Below are 25,315 nucleotides of genomic sequence, written 5' to 3' on the forward strand. Positions count from 1 at the left end.
GGTTGAGTTTGTATAGTAGAATGGGATGGTATACTGTGTCAAAGGCTTTTTTGAGATCCAAGAGAACCAAACCTGTGTACAGGTTGCTTTTTACGTGTTCATAGGTGGCACTAATAATATCAATAGCGGCATATGAAGTAGAGGAGCCAGACCGAAATCCAAATTGCGTAGGAGCAAGGACAGAATGTTTGTCTAGAAAGGAAGAGACCCTTTTATATATGAGCTTTTCCAAAATTTTTTCGAGTGCTTATTTTTCGTGTGCTTATTTAATGTTGTAAAAATCGATTTAAAACAATTGGTATGGTTGGATCAGGAATATCTAAAGAAGGGGATACGAAGGCTCACAGCGATTGCCTTATTCTCATGACACTAGGCCAACCGGGGCGGTAGTTTGTAGCGCATTAAACATGCGGTTCTTTTTAAAATTGCAGAAAGTTTTGCGCTGCGGCTGGTACAGTCAGCTACAGAAGACAGATAGCAAATGTTACGTAGAGCCTATTTAAGAATACTTGTTTGGAAAGACAATTGAAAAGTTACCAGTAAGCTGATTTTCGTAACAAAGCCTTTGCAGTGGACTAGATGTAAAGCAAGTATAGGCTACGGGTAGTTGAATTAACAAGTAATCATGAGTATGCAGTGACTATCTAGGCCTGATGCTAATAGCGCAATGCAGGTTATCATTACAAGATTTATTAAATTACTATCGGTGCCAATTGTCATTTTACGATAAACAGGGATTATTTACAATAAGCAGAAGCCCTTCTATTGTCAATCTTAATAAAAGCCTTCGTATCCCCTTCTTTAGATAACCCTGGGTTGGATAAGGCACGATCAGTATATAGTTATTTCCTACAGCACGGAAATAATCAGCGATTCTATCAAGTACTTCACAGCTTTAGCAATCAGTTCCCCAAGAAAATGCCCAATTACAATTTGAAAGCAGGGAAGAGGCTTGTACAATAGTGCTTGCGCTTGTGCAGTTGTTGAAAGTCAGAAAAAAACTGATGAGTATAATTTTATTATGAATAAAATGAGACAATTTTAGATGACTAGAATAGTATACAATGGACCTAGCTTTTACAATCTCATAGGTCTACAATGAACAAATAGCCTATAACCAGTGGCGTAACTTTGTATTTGTGTCAAGAGGGAAAACGTACTTTAAAGGAGTTAACCTAGCAGATTTTCAACGCAAAATTGGAGTAGCTAACTGCTCTAGGCTCATTTATTATTTTATTTATTATATCTAGATCAGAACTGACGATGCACTAACAAGTGCGAAATATATTTTCTGTTACATCTACTGACTACTGATCCCTGTTACCTTAGCAATTAAGGTTTTAGCTAGCAAAATTGGAGTAGCCTATTTTTGAAAAATGTGAGAAAAATTATTCGGGGTCAGTTTTACGATTTTCTTGCACGGAGAAAGTTTATTCTTTTTGCTTCTTTGTCAGCTTTACCTTCTGTTGCTTCAGACAGCACTAGGCTATACAAACTGTTGACAAAAACCAAAATAAATATCATGGATTTATCATCATTAGATATATGAACAGAATAAATAATATAGAAGGTGTGCTGTACAAATAATCTAATCTATCTCCTTCAGGATGTTTTGATGTTGCTGAAACAAAGTTCCTGTTGCTCGGTGACATAAATTTTCAGCAAACCTAATTGATGAGGTAGCATTAAATTGATGCAATTGAGTGCTCGTAGACGTATCAATAACACGATTTGACGTTTTGGCACTAACATTGAATAGTCAAATATTTCCCCTTCTTCGCCGTTGTCGCGTGACACGGTGGCAGCAAATTTTGATCTTTTTGAAGAATTCCTTCTGCTTTGGTGCTCTCGTCGTCACAAACACGTCAGTAGCACACGTGACACGTGACAGTAGTTTCGTCATTTGCACACGTGACGGCGCACAGTTCTTTCGCACAATTCACATTTGACAGAACAGCACCATTGGAATTTGCAACGACACTTTTCAACAACTCGCACTCGATAAGTCTTGAACCCGCGAGCGCAGCACAGAAACCCGCAGCCCTCCGGACCGATGGAGTCTTTTTGACATTCTCTACCTTTCGTCCCAAGCACGCCTGTGCGTTTATTTTTAAAGCAGTAATCTGGAGACGAATCAAGATAAACCAGATTTGTTCGTGGGATCGAAGAACCTTGCTCATGTTTTCGTGGCCGTAACACTCCTCTGGAATTGCTACGAACTTCCACAGCATCGCGGTATTGATCCATCAACTCGTTTCCGATTTCTCTAAATCCTGGGATCTGCATCCAACAGGTTTTAAGGCTGCACGATCCAGATACTCCGTGGCATTTGCACGACGGTCGGGCTGATCTAACAGCCATCTAGAAAGAAACATAGCGAGTTCAATTTAAACAATAAATATATTAATACTACAAAAAGTGCTCAACTCCAAGCAAAAAAAACAAGTAAAGCAAATTAAATCTAATATGTAGTTATTACTTTCTAAAACCTCTACAGCTTGTTTCACCCTAAAAGGGGCATCATCAGAAGGTCCTTATTTAATCGAGTTCAATTTATGTATTGTTAACGATGCGTCTATGTTTGAATGGCACAATGAATTTAATTTTGGAAGCGTGATTTTAAAAGCATGTTGCAACTTATTGTGTTTTGTATATTTGCAAACAAAAACACTGTTTATTTCGTTTCATACAAATCGTTTTGTTTCATTTCGAAATTCTAGCAATGAAACGAAACAGACGAGCTACTCAGAATTTTGAAAAACTGTTTAATTGTTTTGAAACTTGCAAATGGCTATACAGCATGCGTATCAAGACTTTAATTATTTTTATGACTAGCCTATATAACAAAATATCACAGAGCTGAAAAACACGCCTAACATGAACTGAAGTTGTAAATTTAATCATTTTCAAACCTTCCTACAAAATTGTCATTTGATGACTAGGCTTATAAATAAAGTTGAGATCAGCGTTGGAAAGAACACTTTATTCTTGGAACGTTCAAATAAAGTTTCGTGAATCCAAACCTTATGCTCAGCATATAATTCTGTAAATAGCTTGAATGAGGAAAATTTGTCGGAAAGCATGCTATTAAATTGTATGTGCAATAAGAAATTAAACCCTTTACGTAAAATCATTTACTATTTGTTTCTATATATCGATTTCAATCAACGACTTGGCCTATCTCATTTTTTCACATTCTAGTACCGCATATTGACTACCAGATGAATTTCAAATGAATTTGTTGCAGTTAAAATATATTAGCAGTGTTGTACGCGTCATTGAAATAATTTGACGGCGTCAGCGTCAGCGCGAATTGCCTAAAAACTTTACGGCGTAAAGGACTGCGTAAGCTCTTAAAGAAATTGACGGCGTCAGCGCTAATTTCTAGCGCTATTTTTTGCCAGCGTCTCATAAAACGGAAATATTTCAACCAAGTTCAGGCTAACAATAGCTATAAATAAAGAGCAGGTATTATGTTTTGAGACTGTATTGTCATTAGCTGCTCAGCCTATATAATTAGTTATTTCCTTGCAGAAAAACAAGCATTTCGAAACGTTTGTCTGACAATCTGCTGCGTTTGGGACGCATATTCAGGGGCACCGGAGCGATTTTTGACTGGAGGGGCAGGAGTATGAAAAAAGGGCATTTTTGTTGCTGAAAGGCCAATTTTTTTTTAAGTTTTAAGATAAGATATAGCGATAATGCTCATCTATCAGCTCATTATCGAGTAATGATACAAGTGTCCGCTATACAAAGAACAATGGCACGGAAGGGCATCATGCTATTTTTTAATGATGTAATATAACATACTGTGATGGAGAATTTTGTGTCGTGAATATTATTTTGAGGCAAAAATAGAACATTATAATTAGGCTAAAAGCGAATAGCATAAATTGTTATATTGCAAAGTGTGCAGTAGCTTACATGACCTTAAAAGGGCACCATTGCCCCCTCTTCCCTCCCCATCCACAGAAATTTGAGGGCAGGGGGCATCCGCTCCCCCTGCTCCCCTCCCCCGCTTCCGGCGCCCCTGCGCATATAGTCCTTTCCAAGTGAAAACATGCGTTCCACAGCAGCGCTGGTTGGTATTGGTGTGTTGTATTTCAAAAATAAGTTTAAAACGTTTAGTCGAAAAGGTATCACTGTTCCAAGCGTGCTGTGATAGTTTAGCATGTATAAATCTTTTAACGAGGTGCATTGCACCAACACCGCTCTTTTCAGGGGCATAGAGCTCTTGAAATAAAGTATATTCAACGTCCGCGATGCCATTCATTGATTTTTCGTTTTCAGTATCTGATCCCTCGTTCTCAATACATGGGTGATCACCATTTGGCGAACTTCTTCCGCATGTATTCCAGGGAGCCATTCCAACCAACGCAAAAGCCGGTAATTCGGATGAGTCGCGCTGGCAAGAATACATTGTGAAACTCTTATTGTGAAACGAGATTTTCCATGAAAACAAAAATTGACGCTTAGCGCTTGACGCTTAAAATCGACAAAATGGTTGACGGCGCTATCACTTCCGTCAACTGAAAAATAAACTGACGGCGCTAGCCTCAGCGTCAACAAAAAGTTGACGCCGTCAAATGACGCCGTCAAATTGACGGCGTCAACGTACAACACTGTATATTAGTATTATTAATATTAAAGTAACGTCTCAGGTCAAGATTACACAAAGTTTTTTAAAGATAGTGTTACATTGTTTCGTAACGGAGGGATTGAAATCTAAAGCTAGGTACATAAAAGAGGAGTACCCAAATATCAAAATTATCTCTGTTTCCCGTCGTTTCAACATCTGGCGACATTAAAGTAATGTAAAAAAAAGGAAACATTTGCTTGCTAGACATGACACCATGACGAGTTACTTATCTACACAACCAAAAGACCTCGGAGCTAACATTAGAGAACTAATCTTGAGGTGAAATTACAAAACTAAATCACCTGGTGTTGTGATTATCTGTCCGTTAAAAAAACATTAAGTCACAGCACCGGTATCTGTAACAGTCTGTAATGGATGGTAAATGAGCTTTTAGATTCCATCGTAATTACCCACCACTAGTGGGTGTCCTGATACAACTTTAACTGAGTATGTTGTCTGAAGCAGTTTTTCAAGCCTAACTGTTTTTTAAACATTAAAACACAAAATGTTTACAATTCTCCGCATGCGACTGTGACCAAGCAAATAATAACTAATAAAATTGAGCTTTGTTGTGGGGCGTCTCAAACCACATTTTGACATAAATGAGTGAATATTGCGTGATACGGAGCCAATGTTTTGGTCAAGGTTCTTACCATTCTTCCGGCTTCGTTGTTGTGCAAATTCATTGCTTGCCTTGCGCGGTCACGTGCTCTTCGAGGTGAAGCACTGTCGCGCTCTCTGGCGTCGATGAATTCGCGGGCAAACCCGTACGCGTATTCTGTGTTATCGCCGCAGCCTCCCCAACGCTAAAACGTAGAAATATCTGCGCTTAGCACAGTGAAGTAGCCAGACAGCCAATTTCAGGAAAGCAATTATCTTTGAAGGTCAAAATAGTGCTAACAACGCTGCATTAGCGTTAAATAACATTTTTGGAGGAACAAGACGATATTAGCATTTTCACCTCTCTCCCCTGACTACTTTCATGGTTAAAAATAGGCTACCTGAGATAGTAAAGAAAACAGAACCTCAGTGCATTATATTGAAATGTGAAAACATATAAATATTGTCTCTCGAAATTTGCCAGAAAACTGTTTTAGGCTACTACACACATACACACAGGCAGCAGTCGATAAAACCGCCCTATTACCCATCTCAACTGGTGTACTAATGGCTAACGCCTGTCGTTTTTAAATTCACAATGCACTGACGTTTATTGGCAAATAACATCACTGACAGCAAGTGTAGCTTTCAAAAGTTATTAAATCATTAGTTATAAAAAATATTTATCACAAGTTCCGAAAAAACTACAATAGCCTATTAATGAACACGTTAATTTACTATTTTTTTGTTCTAGGCACGGTGATGAAATATATAATGATATGAACTCAGCAACTTACCCAATCCGCATCAAGGCCATTAGGCCGCCCAGCAGAACTGCAGCCACAATCTCCTTGCAGCTGCTCGTTTTTGCATGCCCGAGCTACAGCAACCACTACTCCAGCAGCTGAGATGGCATAAGCAAATGCTGTTTCTTTGCTCCCTGCAACAAGGTTGAACAAATAAATTCACAAGTTAAATACTATAACTAGGCAATACATAACTAGACCATAAAGAGTTGAAGCGAGGGGAATCGTGATGAAATTTTCAGTTACATTACACTTACAGCATATAAATGAAGAGTGTGGCGACGATAAAGCACCCACATTCAGTAGGAAAGGCTGTTATAACTTAGGCTACAGGCTGTAAGGTTAGTGAATCAAGCATTTTACGATGAGTAGGCTCTGGTATTTTTTTGCATATGCAGTGATTCTTAAAGTATTTGGCCCATTTCAAACCTTATCAAATATGACTACATGATTTAACCCAAATGTACACTCAAGCAGATCACTAAAAAAAACAATTTCTCAGCCAACCGTACTGCACTGTACATCAAGCAGCTTCTGCAATGAGTGAGAACTTGGTGGCACGAACCAGCAAATGTTGCGAACGTAAAAACAAAAAAAAAAATTCGAATTGAAACAAAACTTCAGTTTGACGCAAAATTTGTTGTTTCGATTTCGTTTCCAATTGAACTGTTCTTGAAGAAATTGGTTTCCAGCAAAATATCATTCCAAACAGCCGAAAGGTACACAATAAATGTCCTAACTTACTATTTGCATTGCAACGAGACATGTTTCAGCGTCTGTATCCCAGTCAACAAAGCATTTTTCTTTACATTGATAAGACGTTGAAAGGCACGTTTTCAGACGTTGAAGCAATGTAAAAATGACTGGTTTGCTGGCTGGATATAAGCAATTGTTTTTTGAATCACTTTTCAACTGATGACTCAAAAAAGCTAATTTACTTTATCGGAGCCCGTAAGAACATAAACAAGACTAGTCGAATTTCCTTGTTTGAAGACTCGACAGTTTCAAAGAAAAATATAGATTACAAAATTTAAAGCCAATTATTTGGAATACAACACTTTTGGTCAATTGCAAGCGTTGCTAGAACGCAAATTATACCGATTTGGTTTTAAAATTGCTGGATACAAAGACGATGACACCTCAAAGCTTTGTCGCAATAAATTAAAGACAAGTGAATGGTTTCAGAAAAACGCTTCCAAATCATCGCATTACTTTTAATTGGTTCACGGATGAAAAGTAAGGTGTTGTAACACAAACGCCAACAAGAATAGTTAACACTAAAAAAATCAACTACATGTACGATTGCAACTGGAACATTTGCGCCCTTGAAAACTTTGTTTAATTATTATTATTATTTATTTGCGTCAAACAAAGTTGTCCATATCCAAAACAAAAACAACGAAATAATACACAAACTGAAAATGCACAAAGATCACAGAGAGATGGATGGATGCCGTCGGTTTAAAAGCTCACTAAATGGGCTATCTACTGTTACAAATTTATATACAATGAGCGTTGGAAGAATTGAAAGTATTCAGAGCGATAAAAACAATCAGATGACATCAGGTCTGATATAAAGCGATTGGAGGAGTGAATGCAACGGTTGATAAACGAAAACATGTTTTTTCTCAATAAAGCATCAAACGTTGTTATATTATACATTACTTGATATTCACGGGCACTGACATAACGAGGCAAGTTGTGCAATATTCTAAAAGAATCATTGTAAGCAACACGTAATCGTTTTATACTAGAAGATCTAAACTTGTTCCACAACTGGGATGCGTAAAAGGACATACAATAAGAGCGAAATACAATGTTTTTTACAGAGGGTGAGCATTTAGCGAAATGAGATTTTGCATTGTTTGCAGCACAGTACTGAGAGCGTACCTGCCTTGAAATATCATTTTCATCTGAGAGAGAACTCTCAATAAATACACCCAGGTATTTTACAGAGTCTGTGAACACAATTTCAGATTTACCTAGATGTAGCAGAGGAGCACGTGAAAGATAAAAGTTTTTTGGGGAAAATAACATACCAAATGACTTTTTAGAATTGAAAGTAATTTCATGTTCAACAGCATACTTGTGGCAAACATCTAACAAATTTTGTAAGCCACACAAACTAGGCGAGATGCAGCAAATGTCATCAGCAAACATAATATGGTTTAGACAAGAGTTGCCAACATAGCAACCAACTTTTGTTTTATTGAGCTCATAAGAAAGCTGATCATGTGGTACGTTTTCGGCAAACGTAGGCAATACTGTATGTTTGAGAGTTTATGTGAAAGTAGACAGTTATTAGATACGAAAATGAATAACTCGTTCTCAATTCACGCAAGCGCGAATTGCACAAAGGTTACAAAAGGATTTAGACATGTGTTTTGTGGTACAAATTAGTGGTGGGTTAACTCTAATCTCTAACCCCAGTTTCATGGACGAAACACGTAGGCTATTTATCGCTGTCCATTCTTGCTACACTCGACTGCTGAAAATTGTTGCTCGGTTGACGAATGGTATTCATGGCTAGTGTAGAGGCTAAAACGATGTAGTGAGCAAAATGTTATAGTAAGTACTCAGCCGTGGGCTGACGACAGCCAGATAGATCGCCCCTTCTACATAAGATACAAATCAAATTACATAAAATTCACGCACCCCATCTAGCAAAGCTGTTTTTTTCCAAAAGCCATGGATTGATTCATTAATACATTGATTCAACGTCGGTAGATGTTGTACAAATCAATGTAAAAAAAAGGCTGAGTATTGGTGGCTGGGACAGCTTCAATCAACAAAAATGCGCCATACTTCATCCAAGATTACTAAAAGACACGACCTCACTTCAAACTCCATATTTAAAAAGCTGATGTTCAATAAAAATATGAATAAAGTGTTTGTATGGGTGAAAGTGCTTTTGATCTGTCGACAGAGGAATTTGTGCCCAAAACTTTTCTCTTAAAGTGTAACCAAAATCTTTTTGTCATCATCACATAATCCTTAGATAAATTTACCTTTCGGAAGGCCACAATCAAAGGCTTCGCGATGGTCCACTACTGTGTTACCCAGGAGCTTTTTAATTCGATGAGCAAACAAAATTTCGAAAAATCAATGAACATTTTACCATTTAAAAAGACTTTTGTAGTTATTCAGAAAAAAAAAGTTTTGTTAACCACGATGAAAATGTGCTTTTTAGCCTATCTGCACTTATTTTAATACTAAAAAATGCAAAACCTACAAAAAACGAAGGCCTCTCAGACAGGCGGTTGGGACGTAAAACACCTGTCTTTTTGTACTTTATACAATAAAAAACATATTTTTTTGATAAAACCTTAGCCTGCTTTGATTTTTGTCAAAAGGTTTTGTGAAATAAGCTTCGACTGAATAAACATTAAAACTTCCATTCGATTTGTTATTTGCTTAAAGTGATTAGATCTTTTCATGCAATGATTCAGCCAGCAAATCATTTTTTTGCACGTTGATTCAATGTCTATAAAAGCGATGTTGAATCTGTACAGACGTTGAATCGATGCAAAAACGACTGACTTGCTGCCTGGCATCTGGTCGAAAACTGAAAGATGCGGTTCAGTAAATAAAGAAGATTAATGTCTCAAAATTAGTCAAAAATGCTTTCTGGAAGTGATAGCTCTTAAAAACTTTTGTGAGCCTGATTTGACCAGAACATCCTGCCGCGCAGTAAACTACTAGCTTACCAGTTTGAAGAACTTTCCCGAACACGCTGTTGTCTTCCACAGTTGAGCAGTTCCAACGCTGATTTCGGAATTGAAACTGACATTCGCCAATCCCCTGGTTAGCACCCTCACTGACGTATTGCATGTGATGGCTGTACTTTTGACAAAGTGCTCTTTGGTTTCTTGACAAAGTATCAAGTTCAGCACACATAGGAGTCGTTCCAAGAATGAGAGTGTCCAAGATTGGGCTGTTTGCTAATGACCTAAACAAGACACCAAGTTTGAAAAGGCTCTCATCACAAAACACGGATATAGCACAATGACCGGCAGCCATACCGTTTATGACCGAATTCAGTTGGGAGCCCAATTAAATATTCAAACCGGAAGCTAAATTGATTAGCAAGTCAAACACTCAAACAACTGCTTTGATAGTTTATGCCTAGTTACCAACGCTCGTTTCCCACGATAATTTCTCAAACCTCAAACAAACGACAATGCATAGGAAAAGTGTCAATGACCTAACACTTCTCAGATAAAATAGGTTAATGGACCTTACAGTTGAACTCTATGTCGCCTACTGTGCCGTTACGGGCATGGCAATTCTACGACAAAGATTCCAACCCTCATCTCCATCAACACTTCCCTGAGTGCGAAAAATTAAGAGGTAGAAAATAAGTCATTCATTACATTGATGACTTTAGCAACTTCCTAAAAACATGAAAGCGACGTATGAAAGTATTTTTGAGTCAAATGAATTCAGTTTCATTAAATAGATAAACAGAAATAAAACCTTTTGATCATTGTCGCAAAAACAAGTTTTAAGCTCAAGGAAATTTGTTTTAAAGCGTGAAAATTTAATTTGAGAAATGATCTTACTGTGTGGCTGTGGTATCTTGCTTTGTGTGTATTTTGCGTGATTCTAGACTGCTTTTGTGCTACTGTTGCCTCATAGTGCACTAGATTTTGGCGTTTGTGTTTGAAATCCGAAAAGCATCTGGCAACACTGGCGATAGGAAAAGATTCGTCATTTTTTTTAAAAGTAGCCTATAACCATTAACCAAGAGTTTTGCTGTGATTTGAGACTCACTTACCACACTTTAGCAACTTGGTTTTACATAACTATTATTTCAAAGAAGCATGAAGTCCATTTAGACAGCAGTGCACTGCACGAAAGCAAATAACAAAATAATCTCAAAAGGACAAAAAGTAAACATAAAAGGCCTAAGCGTATTAAAGATAGACCTTGTAAGCAGTGTGCTAACGTCATCAAAAATGCTTCTTTTCTTTTTTGAACACTAATAAAAACAATTGCTGGTAGAGTTTTTGGCGCCTAAAGATTTATCAATCGTGCTGTGTTAATTTTTGGAATTACTGCGCTGCATCATTGGATTTAAAGCACAGCCTTCTATCTAGTTTAGCCTGCATTGGAATTGAAAAGTGCATAAGGCTACCAGGTTCAAAAGTATATGGACCGTGTCGACTGGTGCCAATGCGAAACGCCCAATATTAAGAAGTAAGCATAAACCGAATCCAAACAACATAAACAACATATTTCTCACTTCCCCAAAAGGGTTTCGCTGAGATTTCAACAACGCTATATCGCAATTGCGTCTTACATTACACCAAACACACGCAAAAGTGGTTCTTTGGTTATTAATTTGCTGCAGTCTACTGTATCTGAATTAAAAAAAAAAAAAAAAATTTAGCAGCAACCTATCAGTGAAATTAGTCTTTAAGAATTCATTAAAGGTTGTTTTCAGCGGGGGGTCTGGGGGCCTCCCCCAGAAATTGTTGAAAAACACGTGACGAGACTATTCTGACGAATTAGTCTAGCGATTGACGTCACTGGGAAAGCAAGTCTAACCATAACACATCTGATTGGCTAAGCAGCTGGTGACGTTTTGCAATACGAGTGAGGATTGGATAAAACGAAGGCGTTTTTTGACATTTTTGAACCTGGGGAAAGCAACTTTGATAGTTGCTTCCCTGGAGCCTCAGTGGTTGTTTCTGAAAGGATCGTTTGCGTTAATTGGCATTTATAGGCAAGACATGCGGTTTGGTGAGGACTTAGACTACTCACAAGCGTTACGAGTAATTCTAGTCACGAATAAAGTAATTTTCAAGTTAAAATAGACGTGATAAAAATAATAAGAAGTTAAACCTAGAATTCAGTCATTATATTTTGCATAGTTTTCGCTCAGGTAAGCACTGCATTCCTTGCTTTCCCTCACCGATCGTCACTGCTTAAAGGTGGGTCTGAAGATTTGGCATCCTTGTTTTCACGTCCACTTTATGCAAATTGTCACGATTTCAACAAGAAGGCATTAGCCTGGATACTAGAAAAAGCACAAACTTATTTGGTGGCACAAGTATCGATGTATTTTATGAAGGAAGTTTTGCAATGTCACAACGAGGGGTAAAGAGGATGATGATGAATGCAGGTGAACCTTATTCGGGTGTTTCACAACTGCTGACTAAAGTGTTTTATCTTCAAGGCTACAAGGACAATTGACTTTCTACAGTACAAAAGTCTGCCAGAAAAATGCTACCGGTAAGGTGCCATTAAAATAGTTATAAATGCCATTATAAAAGGTGCTGTAAATGTCTAACAGGGGTAGCCACTATAACCTGCTGATATCCAATTCAACCACGAACCATCAAGTGTTAAGTTGTCCGTCCAATTGTGGCCATTCCAGCATTCAGCTGGAGAGTTGATTATTACTTTGAACTTTGTTTGGTAATTACAGAAGAAAAAAGAGCAATAGCAGTGGTGGGAAGTTGCGTTTTCCCTTTGTTTCGAGAAACGCAACCTTGATGACGTCATGAACAGCGTAGGTTCTGATTGGTTGATAGTTTGTGGTTGAATTGGATATCTGCATGTTTAAGTGCCTACCTCTCTAAGGCAAAAGTATTCGAAAAAGGCTCCCGAATATTTCGAAAGATTTTATTAAAAGAAAAACAATCAAGTGATTGAATGAAGTAATGGTCAATTAACGGTTCATGTAGAATGACAAAAATATAAATCAATATTTGCAAAAGGATCCCTAATAAATTAGAAGGCTCATAACTTTGGACTTTTTAGAAAGTTTATGAAAAAGAATTCGCTCCCCATAATTCTTTTTAACGTGAGCGCAGTCTAGCAAATGACCTTGACCCAAAACAAAAATTACTTCCATGAATTCGATAGAAATACTCTTTGTTGTTCAAAACCGAGATTGCAATGTGCTAACTGGCTTTGAATTTTCAACAACGCTAATAATTATATTCCGGTTGGTTTCAATTTCTTTTATCAATTCGAGCACACAAAGGTTCTCTTTTGTGTCTGGGCAGAACAAACCATTTCGCCAAGGTAAGGCAAATAAATCCAATTTGAGCTCTTTGAAGAAAAGCCTTTATCTCACACTTAGAAAATTGGCTTTACTTTCATGTCGGTCAGTTATACACTTGTCATAGAACCAGTACAGTCGAGTCCAAACAATGTCGTGACATTCAATCAACTGCTGTTTCTATGTAAAAACTGAAATAGGAAATATTAATAGAGTAAGAGTTTGGAACAAAAATTTTGTTTTGTTTCGAGGCTATATTTTTGTGTTTGGGTTTTGCTTTAAATTGAGTTAAATGGAGAAAAATGTCGTTTCAACTAAAATAAAATTTGTTTCAAACATCTTTAATAGTTTTAATACAAGATCTAAAACATTGCTGTTCACATCAATCAAATCTATTTTGCAACTTGCGTATGTTGTTGAAATGCATATGTTATTGAAACAGCAAATTTGGAAAGAATTCATGGTTAACTTTCATTATTCAAAGCTACATTTTTGAAAAATTATGATCAACTTTACACTGCATGCATTTAAGTGCTTAATTTGAATGTGCCTATAGAAAAATGTTAATTAAACATTCGAAAGTAGACCACGTTGTATTTAAAAATCACATAGTTCCCTATTTGGGGAATAAAAAGCATTTTCGTTTTTCACAGCAAACTGCTAACGACTGACATCAGTAAGCAAACCAGAAGTTGCTACGTCCCCAGACATGTTTATAAGGTCTGCAGACGTTGAATCAATGTAAATGATGGCTTTTGCTGTCTGGGATATCCGCTGCAATATCCTTCCATTTGCCAATGTATGTTAATTGATGAGCTCTACTGTGTTGCGGTTCATCACTTTTTGGTGTTTCCGTGTTAATTTTTAACTTACATTATTTTGTTTTTACTTACCACCTAAAGTTGGGAAAAATATCGAAGCACTGTTTTAATACTTGGGACATGAGTCGTCGATACTCGTAGCCTAGTTTTTTAACGATGTAGCCTATTTATGAAATATTTTGGTACTTCACTCACTGAAAATAATGAAAAACGATAAAAGGAAGCATTTTTGTACTGCCAGCCATAATGACATTACTTATGTTAAAACTCTCAGCGACAATGAATATTTTTCCGCAAGGGATAGACGAAATCTATATCGTTAAAAAAACGCGTAAAAACTAAGCTTATTTACTTCTGTGACGTACGACTGCTAGCAATTCCCACGATTCTTTTTGAATTTTGATTGACAACTAATTTGAAGAGCTAGATGCTAATCATATTTTATGAAACATCTATTGGAATTGAACAGCAAAAACCATAATCACTGCTAATACTTGCACTATTACAAGCTAAAAATGTGCTTGATACACGGAAATTGAATGAGCAATGTGCATAAGTGTAGCAATGCAAAACTCTTTCAGTGCACAATTGCTCATTTAATGTTGCCACATACAACACTTTTAAAGACAAAAGTCTTACTATCGTGAAAGAACTCAAGCAAGCTTACCACCAATGTCCTGCAGAGTTGGGTATCAATGAAGTCACAACAAGAAAGACTAGAAAAAATCCTTGTCTTGCGCGGGAAATTGGGTGCATATTTGAGGTTGGATTAAAAATTTTCTTCGAAGTTGTTTTTCACCGGGTATAGGCTTTCGATAGTTATAATCCAATTGCTTGGCTGAGGTTGATATATTTACATTCCCAACAAATACTTATAATCTTCTTAAAGCGAATACGCACAGAATGTAAACGAAGTTTCAGTAAAAATAAACAAAATTAAAAGCCGTCTTTATACAAAACGTAAACCCTCAATGTGTTGATATCAATTTTACACAAAATAAGTTTCAAAATATGCAACAGGTCTGAAACAAAAAAGAATTTGTTTTATATAAAATGATTCTTCGTCTAATAAACGTCTATCACTGCTTACACTAAACAAGCGAATCTCAAAAAGCTTAAACACAATAACTTAACACAGTAAACTGAATTCACATTTTTGGTCTTCCTTCTCCTCTCATGGTGTTAATGACTACATTCATGGCAAATTTAAGTCGTTGTGTTTATTGAAGGTTTAGCAGCAATAACATCGCTTGAAGGAACAAAAATGCTACCCAGCCAGAAGCTAGCAAAAGTAGCAGTTTTTTCATAGTTTCTAGCGACGTTGAAACGATGTAACAAAAGCGACTTTTCCATGTGGAATGTAAAAAGGAGACATGTTTTATGTGCACAAGAACCGATATAAACCTCTACTTGTTATAGCTGAAAAAAAAAATTGAAACATCTGCTATTTCTAAGTTTTTTTAGGCTGATCATATAACATTGAATTCTGTAGTTGAAAATACACAACACTCTTAGTACAGTACTAGAGTTTTGTATTGTGCAAAACCACAAAAAACAAACAAATCCGTAACTGAACTGGCTACGTCTGACTTCTACTTTCCGCAGCAGCGACATTTTAAACCAACAGCGTTTTTCTCGAATTGTTATTTCAACTCAGTTCAGGCGACACACAGTTTACCTCAAAAGCAATTTAATTATTCGGACCCAGCAATTACCGTTGCGAAAATTGACACTTGTCAGATGTTATAGCTTTCTCACGACATCATGCTGTGTTCGATCAAGAACTGTGCCATTCAGCAATTTTACAAAATAATGTTTAAAATTTTGTGTAACTTTCACTCATGTTCAATTTTTAAAACTTTCCTATGAACGGATCCATTTTGGATATTACCATATTTGCTTAAATTTAGTCAGTTTTTAAGTTATTTCAAGGTAATATAGCAGCAGATTCGTGCAACACACTTCTGTCTTGATTCCTAATTCTAGCCACGTGTTACAAAAGTCGCGCTTGGGTAAATATTCTAGTTTTGTCTCTCAGTTCCAAGTTCCACAACTTGAAAAGTATGCTAATAATTTTTATTGCTGAAAGAAATCATAGTTCTTAACCTATGAAGTAATTTTGCAACACAGTTGGTAACAGTGAAACGATCAAGATAGGAAAATTTATTACTTGAACAAAATAACGAACTTCGAATTTATTATTTCAACTCTATATTACGTTTATCTGACGTAGTATTTTACAATTTCATATAGGAAAGTTTTATTCCGAGTTCATACGATGGAAATAAGAGAAAGGAAAGAAATTTAATTGTTTGCTCCTGCTTGTAAATATGCTTACAGGCGTAGTAGTTGAAACTGGACAACAAACAGAGCAGGCTACCTGTTCCATCACCATCTTTATAAGAACACAGAAGGCAACCTTTCAAGAGTTGGTCAGACAACAACCAACTATTCGGTATCAAGAAATGGACTCGAAATTCTTGCAACGGTAATTCAACGTTATTAATAATACTTTTTCCGTTGACTAAATGCATGTTACCGTGGATGTAAAATGACTAACCACAATTTCTTTTTCTAACAACTGGTTTTGTCACACACATGACACATAAGTATGCGGACAAAGAATTGAAACGACGCTTAGGCCAGCCAAAGCATAAATTAGCTGTTATCTGTCCATTCAACTTATATAGATATAGGTGTCACCTGCGCCAACGCGTAGAACTGTACCTGCTTTGATTTGACTTCTGCAATAACCAACAGTTATGTCTCCTTTTTCCCTAGCACCTTTTTCCTTTTCATGGCTGACAGCGTAAAAAGCAAAATTGAGAGTTTTGAAACGTTAAATGATGTTTACATTTGATACAGTTGTTTACAATTGAAACTAAGCCTCGAATTTAGCTATATGTTGTCGTTTTAACGGCCTCCTAATCTTTCAAGATACAAACCCGATTTGAGCTCTGTATAGAGTAGAGAATAAAAAATGTACCATTTTTACATGCTTTCTCAGCCATAGCGGCGTGTAGCTTTGAAATTCCGACACAATATACTAGTCATGACCTGGTGGATGTGTTTGAACATCGTTTTATATTACCTTGGTTAATCAGTCAAGAAACTAACTCATTCGTAAAAAATGATAAACGCAAGGCATGTTTCGCAGGTCAACTGTTAATTTTTCAGAAGTAGCATATGAAATAGTGAAGAGAAAGTGAGATTAAAACGCTTCATAAGAGATTTTATTAAGGTTTGTTCTACACTTCTACTACACATACGGAATGCAGTCCAAGTACACATATGAATACCATTGCTAAAACAGTAGGTTGAAAAATAAAACATTTTTTCTGGCTTCTACTGATCATAGAGAGTTTGATTTGTTGTACCACAGACATATGAATCTGCAACAAATGTCATATCGTTTTGTTTTCCTTCACTGACGTGTCTTGGAACGAAAACGTAGTAGCCTACCAATCTACAAAAAATAGTACATCAGCACTTCAATAAAAGGGTGATACTCCTTGAAGGTTGTAAAATGTGTATGAATGTTAATGTTGAATAGTTGTTTCCATAATCAGGTACAGTCTGTAACCGCCACATAACCACAAACCCAAACAACAAAATTAAAGCAAAAAAACAGAGATGCACATACGCTTAAACAATAGAATTAGGCAGTATTTTATTCAGTCACACACAAAAACAACTCAGGAAGTTTTTGTGTATATCAGAGGAAAATAATGTTAAATCGTGTTGTGCTACTAAAGCTTTATATATTTGTTGTCATAACAATTTGCCAGAATGCTGTTTTGTACCTGCCTTATAAGGTAACAATCTATTATAGCTCATATGGCCACTTTAGTATGGCTTGTTTTTGTTTTGCCATAAACAATACTTTAAATTAAGCCAAGCAAAAATTTAATGAGCAGCATAGTCTACAATTCTCGCTATATTTAAGCGATAAAAATCTCCTATTTCTCTGTTGCTGTAAAATACTGCCCAGTTTAACGTTAAAGGAATTGAGAGTGACTACAAAAAAACGTGGTAAAAAAATTCCAACAAGGGAAAAATGTATTCTTATGTGAGCCATCAATGCAAAAACAGTGATTTGTTGAATCTGGTGTGTCATTGCGGCTGTTCTCCATCCTGTTGAAGGTAGAACTTGCGACAACGTACAAGTTAATTCAGGGACAAGATGTGCGTTCTGTTCAACTTCTGATCAGCGAAGCTGTTGAGCGAGACATCTCTTCGGCTACTTGGGCGGACCATAAATGGAATTCTGAATGGAAGTCAAGTACCACCATACTCCATTCGTTCATCTCCGACGCCGACACACACAACATCGGCCTGACACTACAAAGACAGGCATGGGTGCGCCTCAACGTCTTCGTACGGGGTCGGGATTATCCGCTCAACCATGCACCAATGAGAAATGGCCTCTTCCTCCTCCTGTGAATGTGGTGCCGAGGAACAGACCGCAGACCACATCGTCAATGACTGTACCATCTTCAAGCCACCTAACGGAGTGGAAGGTCAGCGCGTCATGGATGATGAAACCAAGGACTGGCTGCTCTCATAGTAGCCTTTCAGTGTAGTCCGGGAACATCGTAAATCTGGGGTGGTAAAAGGATAGACCCTCGGCCCCAGAGGCTCACACGACGACGACGACAATAAAGAGACAAAAAATAAAACAGTCTTTACTGTGAAACAAGACTAAGCTATATCCATGACTGACTTCAAATAAACATTGATGGGGAATATTGTCAATGATGAAGATAACTTCGAAGCTGAATGATAGTGTTAACCAGAGTATAGGATGCAAGAGACCTTTATAAAAAGGAAGAGGATCATCTAATAAAACAAACTTACAACCTAAAAGTGTTTGATTGCGGGAGGTAACATGAAAGAACCTAAAGAAGATTGCAAGATTGTGTTCGCAATTACATGGTGACCCTTGACATGATAAACGAACAAGTGCCTGTCCATGACCAACATGGATGAAGGTTAAAAACTACCACAGCGACCCCTGATGGGATAAGCACGTATACAAAGAAGAAGCAAGATAATTGTGAGCGCGATGAGCACAAGATTAACCGAAAATATAAACTCCGTCCAAGAATATATTATTTATGTGAAACTTTCTCTACTCAGGGGTGGGCAACGTGCGGGCCGCATGCGGCCCTTTTCCAGTTTTTTGTGCGGCCCTTCATCTTCTTCCAGTTATTTTTTCCCAAATAAGGCTATTTAAATTAAGGCTATTTTCATCTCGATTCTCACAATTTCGAAGCTAAAAAAGTGATATGACTGTCTTTTCACTCCCCTGTACCTGTAAAATAAGTTTTGCGCCTGTAGAAATTCAGCTTGAATTGAATTCACTGCAGGAGGATGACATTCTTGTACAAAATTTCAATAAGATAAACTCCATTGCTGAAAGTATGAATTAGTATTTATTTGATGTGCGGCCCTCCTGTAAGCATTACATTTTCCTAACCGGCCCTTGTGTTAAAAAGGTTGCCCACCCCTGACTCTACTGGTTGTGGTGCAAAACGCACAAAAAATGACAAAACTGCCTACAACTTAGCCCGGATTATATTGAATCCTCAGCATGACATTTGCACTTGCGGTGCTGATTTTTTGCAAACTTACCGTATATGAAAATGTCCACAGCGTATTATCGTTAAATTTAGCTAGCATTGTTGCCTGCTCTTTGCTGTATCTCCTCATATAGCTCTAGGTAAACTGTAGCTGTAGGTCTACAACTAAGTAAATGCTTGATTGAAAAAGACACATACAGTAATTGAAAAGCTTGGAACTTTTAGAAAATCTCTGGAAAAGTTATTTGCTGATTTATCTGCTGCCTGTAAATTGCAACCAATTATGACTTGCTTTTTGAAAAACTGCTTTAATTATTGCCGTTTATCTTGCACCTAAAGAGTCACATAATTTACATATCCGACATTTCTTCAAGGAGAAACTGCTCCATAAGTAAAGACTAGACATGATTAGAAATAGGTGGAAGTCTCATTGACATTGTCGGTGTGAAGTGTAATCCGCAGTACAATTCAACACAGCTTAGAAAATCCATTAATCCCAGACGCCTTAGGTTAAAACGCATTTGTCGATTAGTAAACATTCGCCAAGGCAGACAAGTACAACGCAGTGTTCAATAAATCACCAAACATTCTCGTTTGAGATTATGGTCTGACTTGGTAACCAGAGTTTATGCCCGCGCTGCCTAAATGACAATAAATAAAAAAGCACTCTGTACAAGTTACTGTTGCAAGACGCAGTTAACAAACAAACCTTAAAGCAATTAAGAATCTAGAGGCCAGTAAAAATTTCTATGCATTTGTTTTCAGATGTTGAAGTAAAATCTGAGAAGCTTATCAAGTTGTCAACGCGATGTCACAGGCAACAAAAGTCCATCAGGTACACGTTTGTTATAAAATAATTACAAAAAATATAAACTGGCTAAGACTAAGTCATGCGATACCTAAAGTTTCATGCTAGGTGCAATCATCAGAGGCAACACTTATTCAAATAGAATCTTATCCAGTTATAACATAAATATACTTTGAATGTCTCACTCAAAATGTTCGATTGACAAGCAAAACATTTTGTATCTTACCAGCCAGTGGCGTAGCTAGGGGGGGAGGGGCGGCACTTTCAGACTACGATTTTTGATTTTGATTATAATCTGATAAAAAAACGCATTTCATTTTCACACAGGGCCGGATTTAGCTGATGGGGGGCCCGGGACACTTTTAGATCGGGGGCTCCCGAGCAAAAAATTTTTTCGCGCCTACGGCGCGAAAAGCCATCTCGACGTCTACAGTAGCATTAATCCAGCACTGCACAGCATTTTGCAGAGACTACAAAGGCTGAAAGAAAAAATATAACACAAAATCACATTTTTTCCACATAAGGGGGGGCCTTTAAAAGTCGGGGGTCCGGGGGACCTGCACCCTCTGCCCTCTTAAATCCGGCCCTGTTTTCACATGCTTTTTCTTGAAGGGGCGGCAAAATCTGAATCCGCCCCTGGGCGGCACATTCCCTAGCTACGCCACTGCTACCAGCAGCAGTGACACTGCATTGTTTCATCAAATGTTTTTTAAAATCAAGTGCAAAGCACCCATTGCATGCTCATTAATCACCGCCAAGTTTTTGAACTCAACAAGTTAGAGCATAATATTGGGCACCAGTGTCCAGTATAAAGTTATAATGAATAAACAACTACCGTTTTAAAACAAACACTGTGCTCTTATATTATTGTGTTTGCACGATATTGAAGTTGAGCTGTGTGCTATGTCTCTGTCACACCTGTTTGGTTATTAAGTAAACGTTTATATACAAAAGATAATGACTTTCTGAATAGAAAGAGTGTTGTCTTGCAGCAAGGATTAACTCACATACCCCGTTGTGTTGGGTGAAAACAAACTAAAAGCGATACAAAAGTTTTTAATGAATTGCAAATAATTTGCACTGCATCATCGATTTTATGTCTTGAAAACTTACCTCTGACTTTTTTTTGAGCTTACATGGATTATTTTTAAAAGAGTTTGTTGTGAAAATTTATAGAAAATAGAAATATTTACTATACTATTTTGGTAACTTTTAACTGTAAGTGGTATTTCATGTGTTCATCAACAAAAAATGTAATGAAGTAGCTTGTGAAAAATCGAACATTATTAAACACTTTTAAAATCGTTTAACTCCTTTTAAACGCTTGCTGTAGATTCCGTATTTATACAAAATTTCAAAATAAGTGGCAGTTTTTTTTGGAGGGATTGATGACCTGGCACTTTGTAGTCGTTTAGCGGTAGCCTACCTTATTACCATGTTACTACCCAAACAACTATTTACACCCATTTTAAAGTATTTGCTATCTTTTCTTTTGTTTGGCGCACTAATGTATCATTTATTGTAGTTAATACTTTCTTTTTCATTGCTAGTACTATAGCGAAATCGATTCTTACTTAATAAATAACACTAAGAGGTTAGATTGTTGTGCAAATGCCAGCATTTGATGAATGCAAAATAGCAGTACGTTAATGAAACGATGCGATGTGAACATTTATAAAATAAAACTTGCCTCTTCCTCTTCTCTTGCTTCCGTTTTATGACGTAGCCTTTCTTAGATTTAAATCACAAAGATAGAGATTCTATAAGAGTATAAACTCAATCTCGAAATGGGATGTTGTTTGCAATTATAGGAAAGATTTTAAAGAAGATTAAAATAACAAAGTAATCGACAAAGCCGATTATAAAAATGCCTCAAATTTTTACACACAAATTGCACAGAACTTATTCGAAAAACCGAATGTTGATAGGGGATGTAGTTTGGTAAATTCCAAAAAAACCAAGCACTTTCTGTAATCTGTATTAAATTGCTTTTTTTTGGTATTTCTAAAACAACTTCGTAGCCAAACCGTCATGTCAAGGAAGCCAATCAATTCGCAGGAGGACAACAAAAATTATGAAGTATAGCCTATATAGCCTAAGACCCTAAGTAAACCGACGGAGCCTCTTCTCTCAACCGTCTTTGATTAAATTGTCACGTGTGTGTTTCAATCGTTGTTACGTTTGTTTTGTGCAATTATCTTGTTTTGTGCTTTAATCCATCTTGCGCAATCTGTCAGCGTCAGGACTCAGGATACTTCTCCTCTGAACTTAATTCTCTACTTGATCGTTGTGTTGTGTACAGTAATGTGTGTAGTCATTCTGTATGTGAGCAGGATAGGCAGTCTTTCAATGTTTAGACTTTAGATTAAACAATATTTTTGATGTTATACTAGTTACTACTATGTTTCTCTAGTGTTTTCTTATAAAACATATCATAATTTTTTTCTTTTATAGGCTTGAAAGGGACTATATGTATAGTCGAAGTGACTATAATTATGATACCAAGCCGTTAGCCGTTCATCAAAAAAACACGCGTTTTCACCTGGGAAAAGGTCTTGGAAGTTTTGTAAGTTTGGTTCAGAGTCGGTCCTAGAGTTGTCTGACAAGAATTTTTGGTCCAACTCAATAGTTAGAAGACAAAAAAGCAGCAAAGAAGAGAATGTCATTGTGGCAGAAAAAGTAGCCTGGAAATCACTTTTCATTTGTCGTTTTTGTAGTGTTTGTCGTTTTCAACCATGCTGCAGCAACCAATTAGCATTTTTGTTGCCTCCTAAGTCCACACAGGCTACCTACTTTCAAAAGTGTTTTCCAAAAGATACGTGTAAAGCATTTTAGTTCGGTTCACGGCCACACGTGGTATTTTGATGCATAACCGACATATTTCGCATTGTTTACCTGCCTGTTGTAACCCAAATATCACCGCTTCAAAATAGCTTTTACACGTGCTGGCTCATGCGTTTCAATCTACAAACTAAATTCAGTGTGCAAGAGTTTAAAGTTGACATCCTTTCTCACAATGTTTGTAAAATAAACTAAGATGATTTTAAATTACAATTTATTGCAAAAACTTTCGAAGATTATTTAGTGGGCTATCAAGTATTTTGAACAGTTTAAGGTAAGACAAAGCATTATTGCTGCTTAGATTTTATAGCTGGCCTGCCACGTTACAGGCCTACGTTTGGGCAGAGATCTGTTTTCAAGGAAGACAAGAGACATGGCAAGCCCTTTACTTTTAAAAATATACCTGGTAAGAAGTTTTGTGTCTGCCTTGGTTTGGTTGGTTTTTGGTTTTGAATCTTTATCCTCGGACTGACAAAGCCTTGATCGGTTATTCCTGGTAGTTTCGCATACTTGTAGAGGCTCTTGACGCAAGGCCGGTTACCGAGATTGGCAGAGCGAAGTTTTCCGATTGTTAAAGTGGTTTTGTCAGGGAATTAATCCATTCACTAGGTGCCGCTGAATGGAGAGCAGTCCTGAAATGCGTTGCTCAAGCGCACACCCCGAGAGTCGAACCAGTGCCGCCTGATCTTGAGCCGGGCGCGTAACCACTGAGCTATCGGGGCTTGTAAACGATGTCAAAGACTACCTCATTTTTAGCGGCCATTCAGTGCAACCAGACTATCGACAGACCGGTGAGGTAAATGAACAGATCCTTGCCCGCAAAGGACCAAATGATGATAACGACGATCACTGTCTGATACCAAAATACAACTGTCGTGTCAATGTTAGTAAAGGAGAAAACAATAGGAATTTTTCGCTCGAATAAGATTCACTTCACGGCAAGGAAATCGTCGGTTAAGTTTGGATTTATTTTTCTTAGCAATGTCACCGTATTTGAGCAATAGATGCCGTAGTGATGAGTAGCATCGTATAATAATTTTTGCCTTAACTTATAACAATAATAACAAATTAGTGGCCTTAATTTATCGAAAATCAAAGCACAAATTTCACACGGAAAACAGATCATCATTTTATTTATCTCAAAAATCTGTTAAAATCTACAATTGGTAACGGAAAAGTTTGAATACCGGTATCCATCAGGATTAGGCCTATTTACTTTTTAACGGTAATTGCGGTGTTCTCAAAAAAAAATATAGAAAGAAAAAGCACAAACATATAAAGTTGTTTGTTTCTTCACTGATTATGCTCAAAATACTACTAACCAGTAATTTGACTTCATGTCGGCTTTTTAGTGGCACGCATAGAAATTAGCGTCATTTATTTATTAAAGCTTAGCTTTAATACGAAATCAGAAGAAATGAAAGAACGTATCGTACTATTTAAGTGGCAAATAATTTATTGAGTGTAAAATCGAACTTATGATGTGTTACACTAAAGCATTTTTATTAGGAAGTAAGGATTAAGAAATGTCATCTTTAAGAAATGAATAACAGGAAAATCAAAACAAAGTCTGTGATGCCTTGAAATCAATTGAGAGTCATCAAAGTGACCAACTGAGAGGCCAGTAAACCTTTGATCGACACCGATAGGCTATCAGTCCATCATGCAATTGTACTGATCATATATTTCTTTAATGGTTTAATATAAAACGTGACGGATAACGAGTTAAATTTAATAAAATTACTTCTTCTGTCCAAAGATCGTAACTCCGATTTTTGATCCACCTCCTACTTCAAACAACTCCCATATTGTAAATGATAGATTGGGTATGGTTAGGGTTGGTTTATTTATGCTTTCTAATTCAGGACGACGATTTTACGACTCGAAAATAGATTTTTATAGGTTTCCCACCATTTGTATCAATTCCATTATTAATGTGATCAAAGCCTTTCGTGGATTTATAGTCATCAAATATTTATTCATTATTAGCAGAAAAAACAAAACACTTCCTTCGCAACAATAAAATTGCACCAATGACAAAAGATGACAATTCTTCGCATTTTCAAAGTAACGTTAGTAGAACAAGAAGATGAAGCAACTGGTAAAAGTATGTGAAGACTGTTATAGATAAATGGCATGTATGCGACATTAAGGTAACGTCTCGGTGAATCTTTAAAAACCAATAAATTCTATTAGATATGCGGCG

General features: G+C 36.9%; 1 protein-coding gene and 1 long non-coding RNA gene across 2 annotated transcripts; one reads left to right on the forward strand and one right to left on the reverse strand.

The window, feature by feature from the left end:
• Nucleotides 1–259: 259 nt before the first annotated feature.
• Nucleotides 260–14,832, reverse strand: LOC145781894 (protein Wnt-5b-like). Its single transcript, XM_082593580.1, has 5 exons — nucleotides 14,546–14,832; nucleotides 9,753–9,994; nucleotides 6,037–6,179; nucleotides 5,293–5,445; nucleotides 260–2,361 (listed from the first exon to the last, which is right to left on the reverse strand). Exons 1-5 carry the CDS (start codon nucleotides 14,632–14,634, stop codon nucleotides 1,900–1,902), a joined length of 1,089 nt encoding a protein of 362 aa, XP_082449706.1. The 5' UTR covers nucleotides 14,635–14,832; the 3' UTR covers nucleotides 260–1,899.
• A 310-nt stretch (nucleotides 14,833–15,142) lies between these two features.
• Nucleotides 15,143–22,861, forward strand: LOC145781685 (uncharacterized). Its single transcript, XR_014290777.1, has 4 exons — nucleotides 15,143–15,169; nucleotides 16,306–16,366; nucleotides 20,226–20,295; nucleotides 22,723–22,861. It is a non-coding gene; the product is annotated as an uncharacterized LOC145781685 (long non-coding RNA).
• Nucleotides 22,862–25,315: the final 2,454 nt, after the last annotated feature.

Source organism: Aplidium turbinatum, chromosome 13, assembly GCF_918807975.1.
Source record: "Aplidium turbinatum chromosome 13, kaAplTurb1.1, whole genome shotgun sequence".
Lineage (NCBI taxonomy): Eukaryota > Metazoa > Chordata > Ascidiacea > Aplousobranchia > Polyclinidae > Aplidium > Aplidium turbinatum.

Coding starts and splice junctions, on each gene's coding strand:
- LOC145781894 (XM_082593580.1), bottom strand. CDS start 14,634: ATGCACCCAATTTCCCGCGCAAGACAAGGATTTTTTCTAGTCTTTCTT. Junction 9,995..14,545: donor AACTCTGCAGGACATTGGTG/GTAAGCTTGCTT, acceptor TGTCTTGTTTAG/GTCATTAGCAAACAGCCCAA. Junction 2,362..5,292: donor ACAACGAAGCCGGAAGAATG/GTAAGAACCTTG, acceptor GTTTCTTTCTAG/ATGGCTGTTAGATCAGCCCG.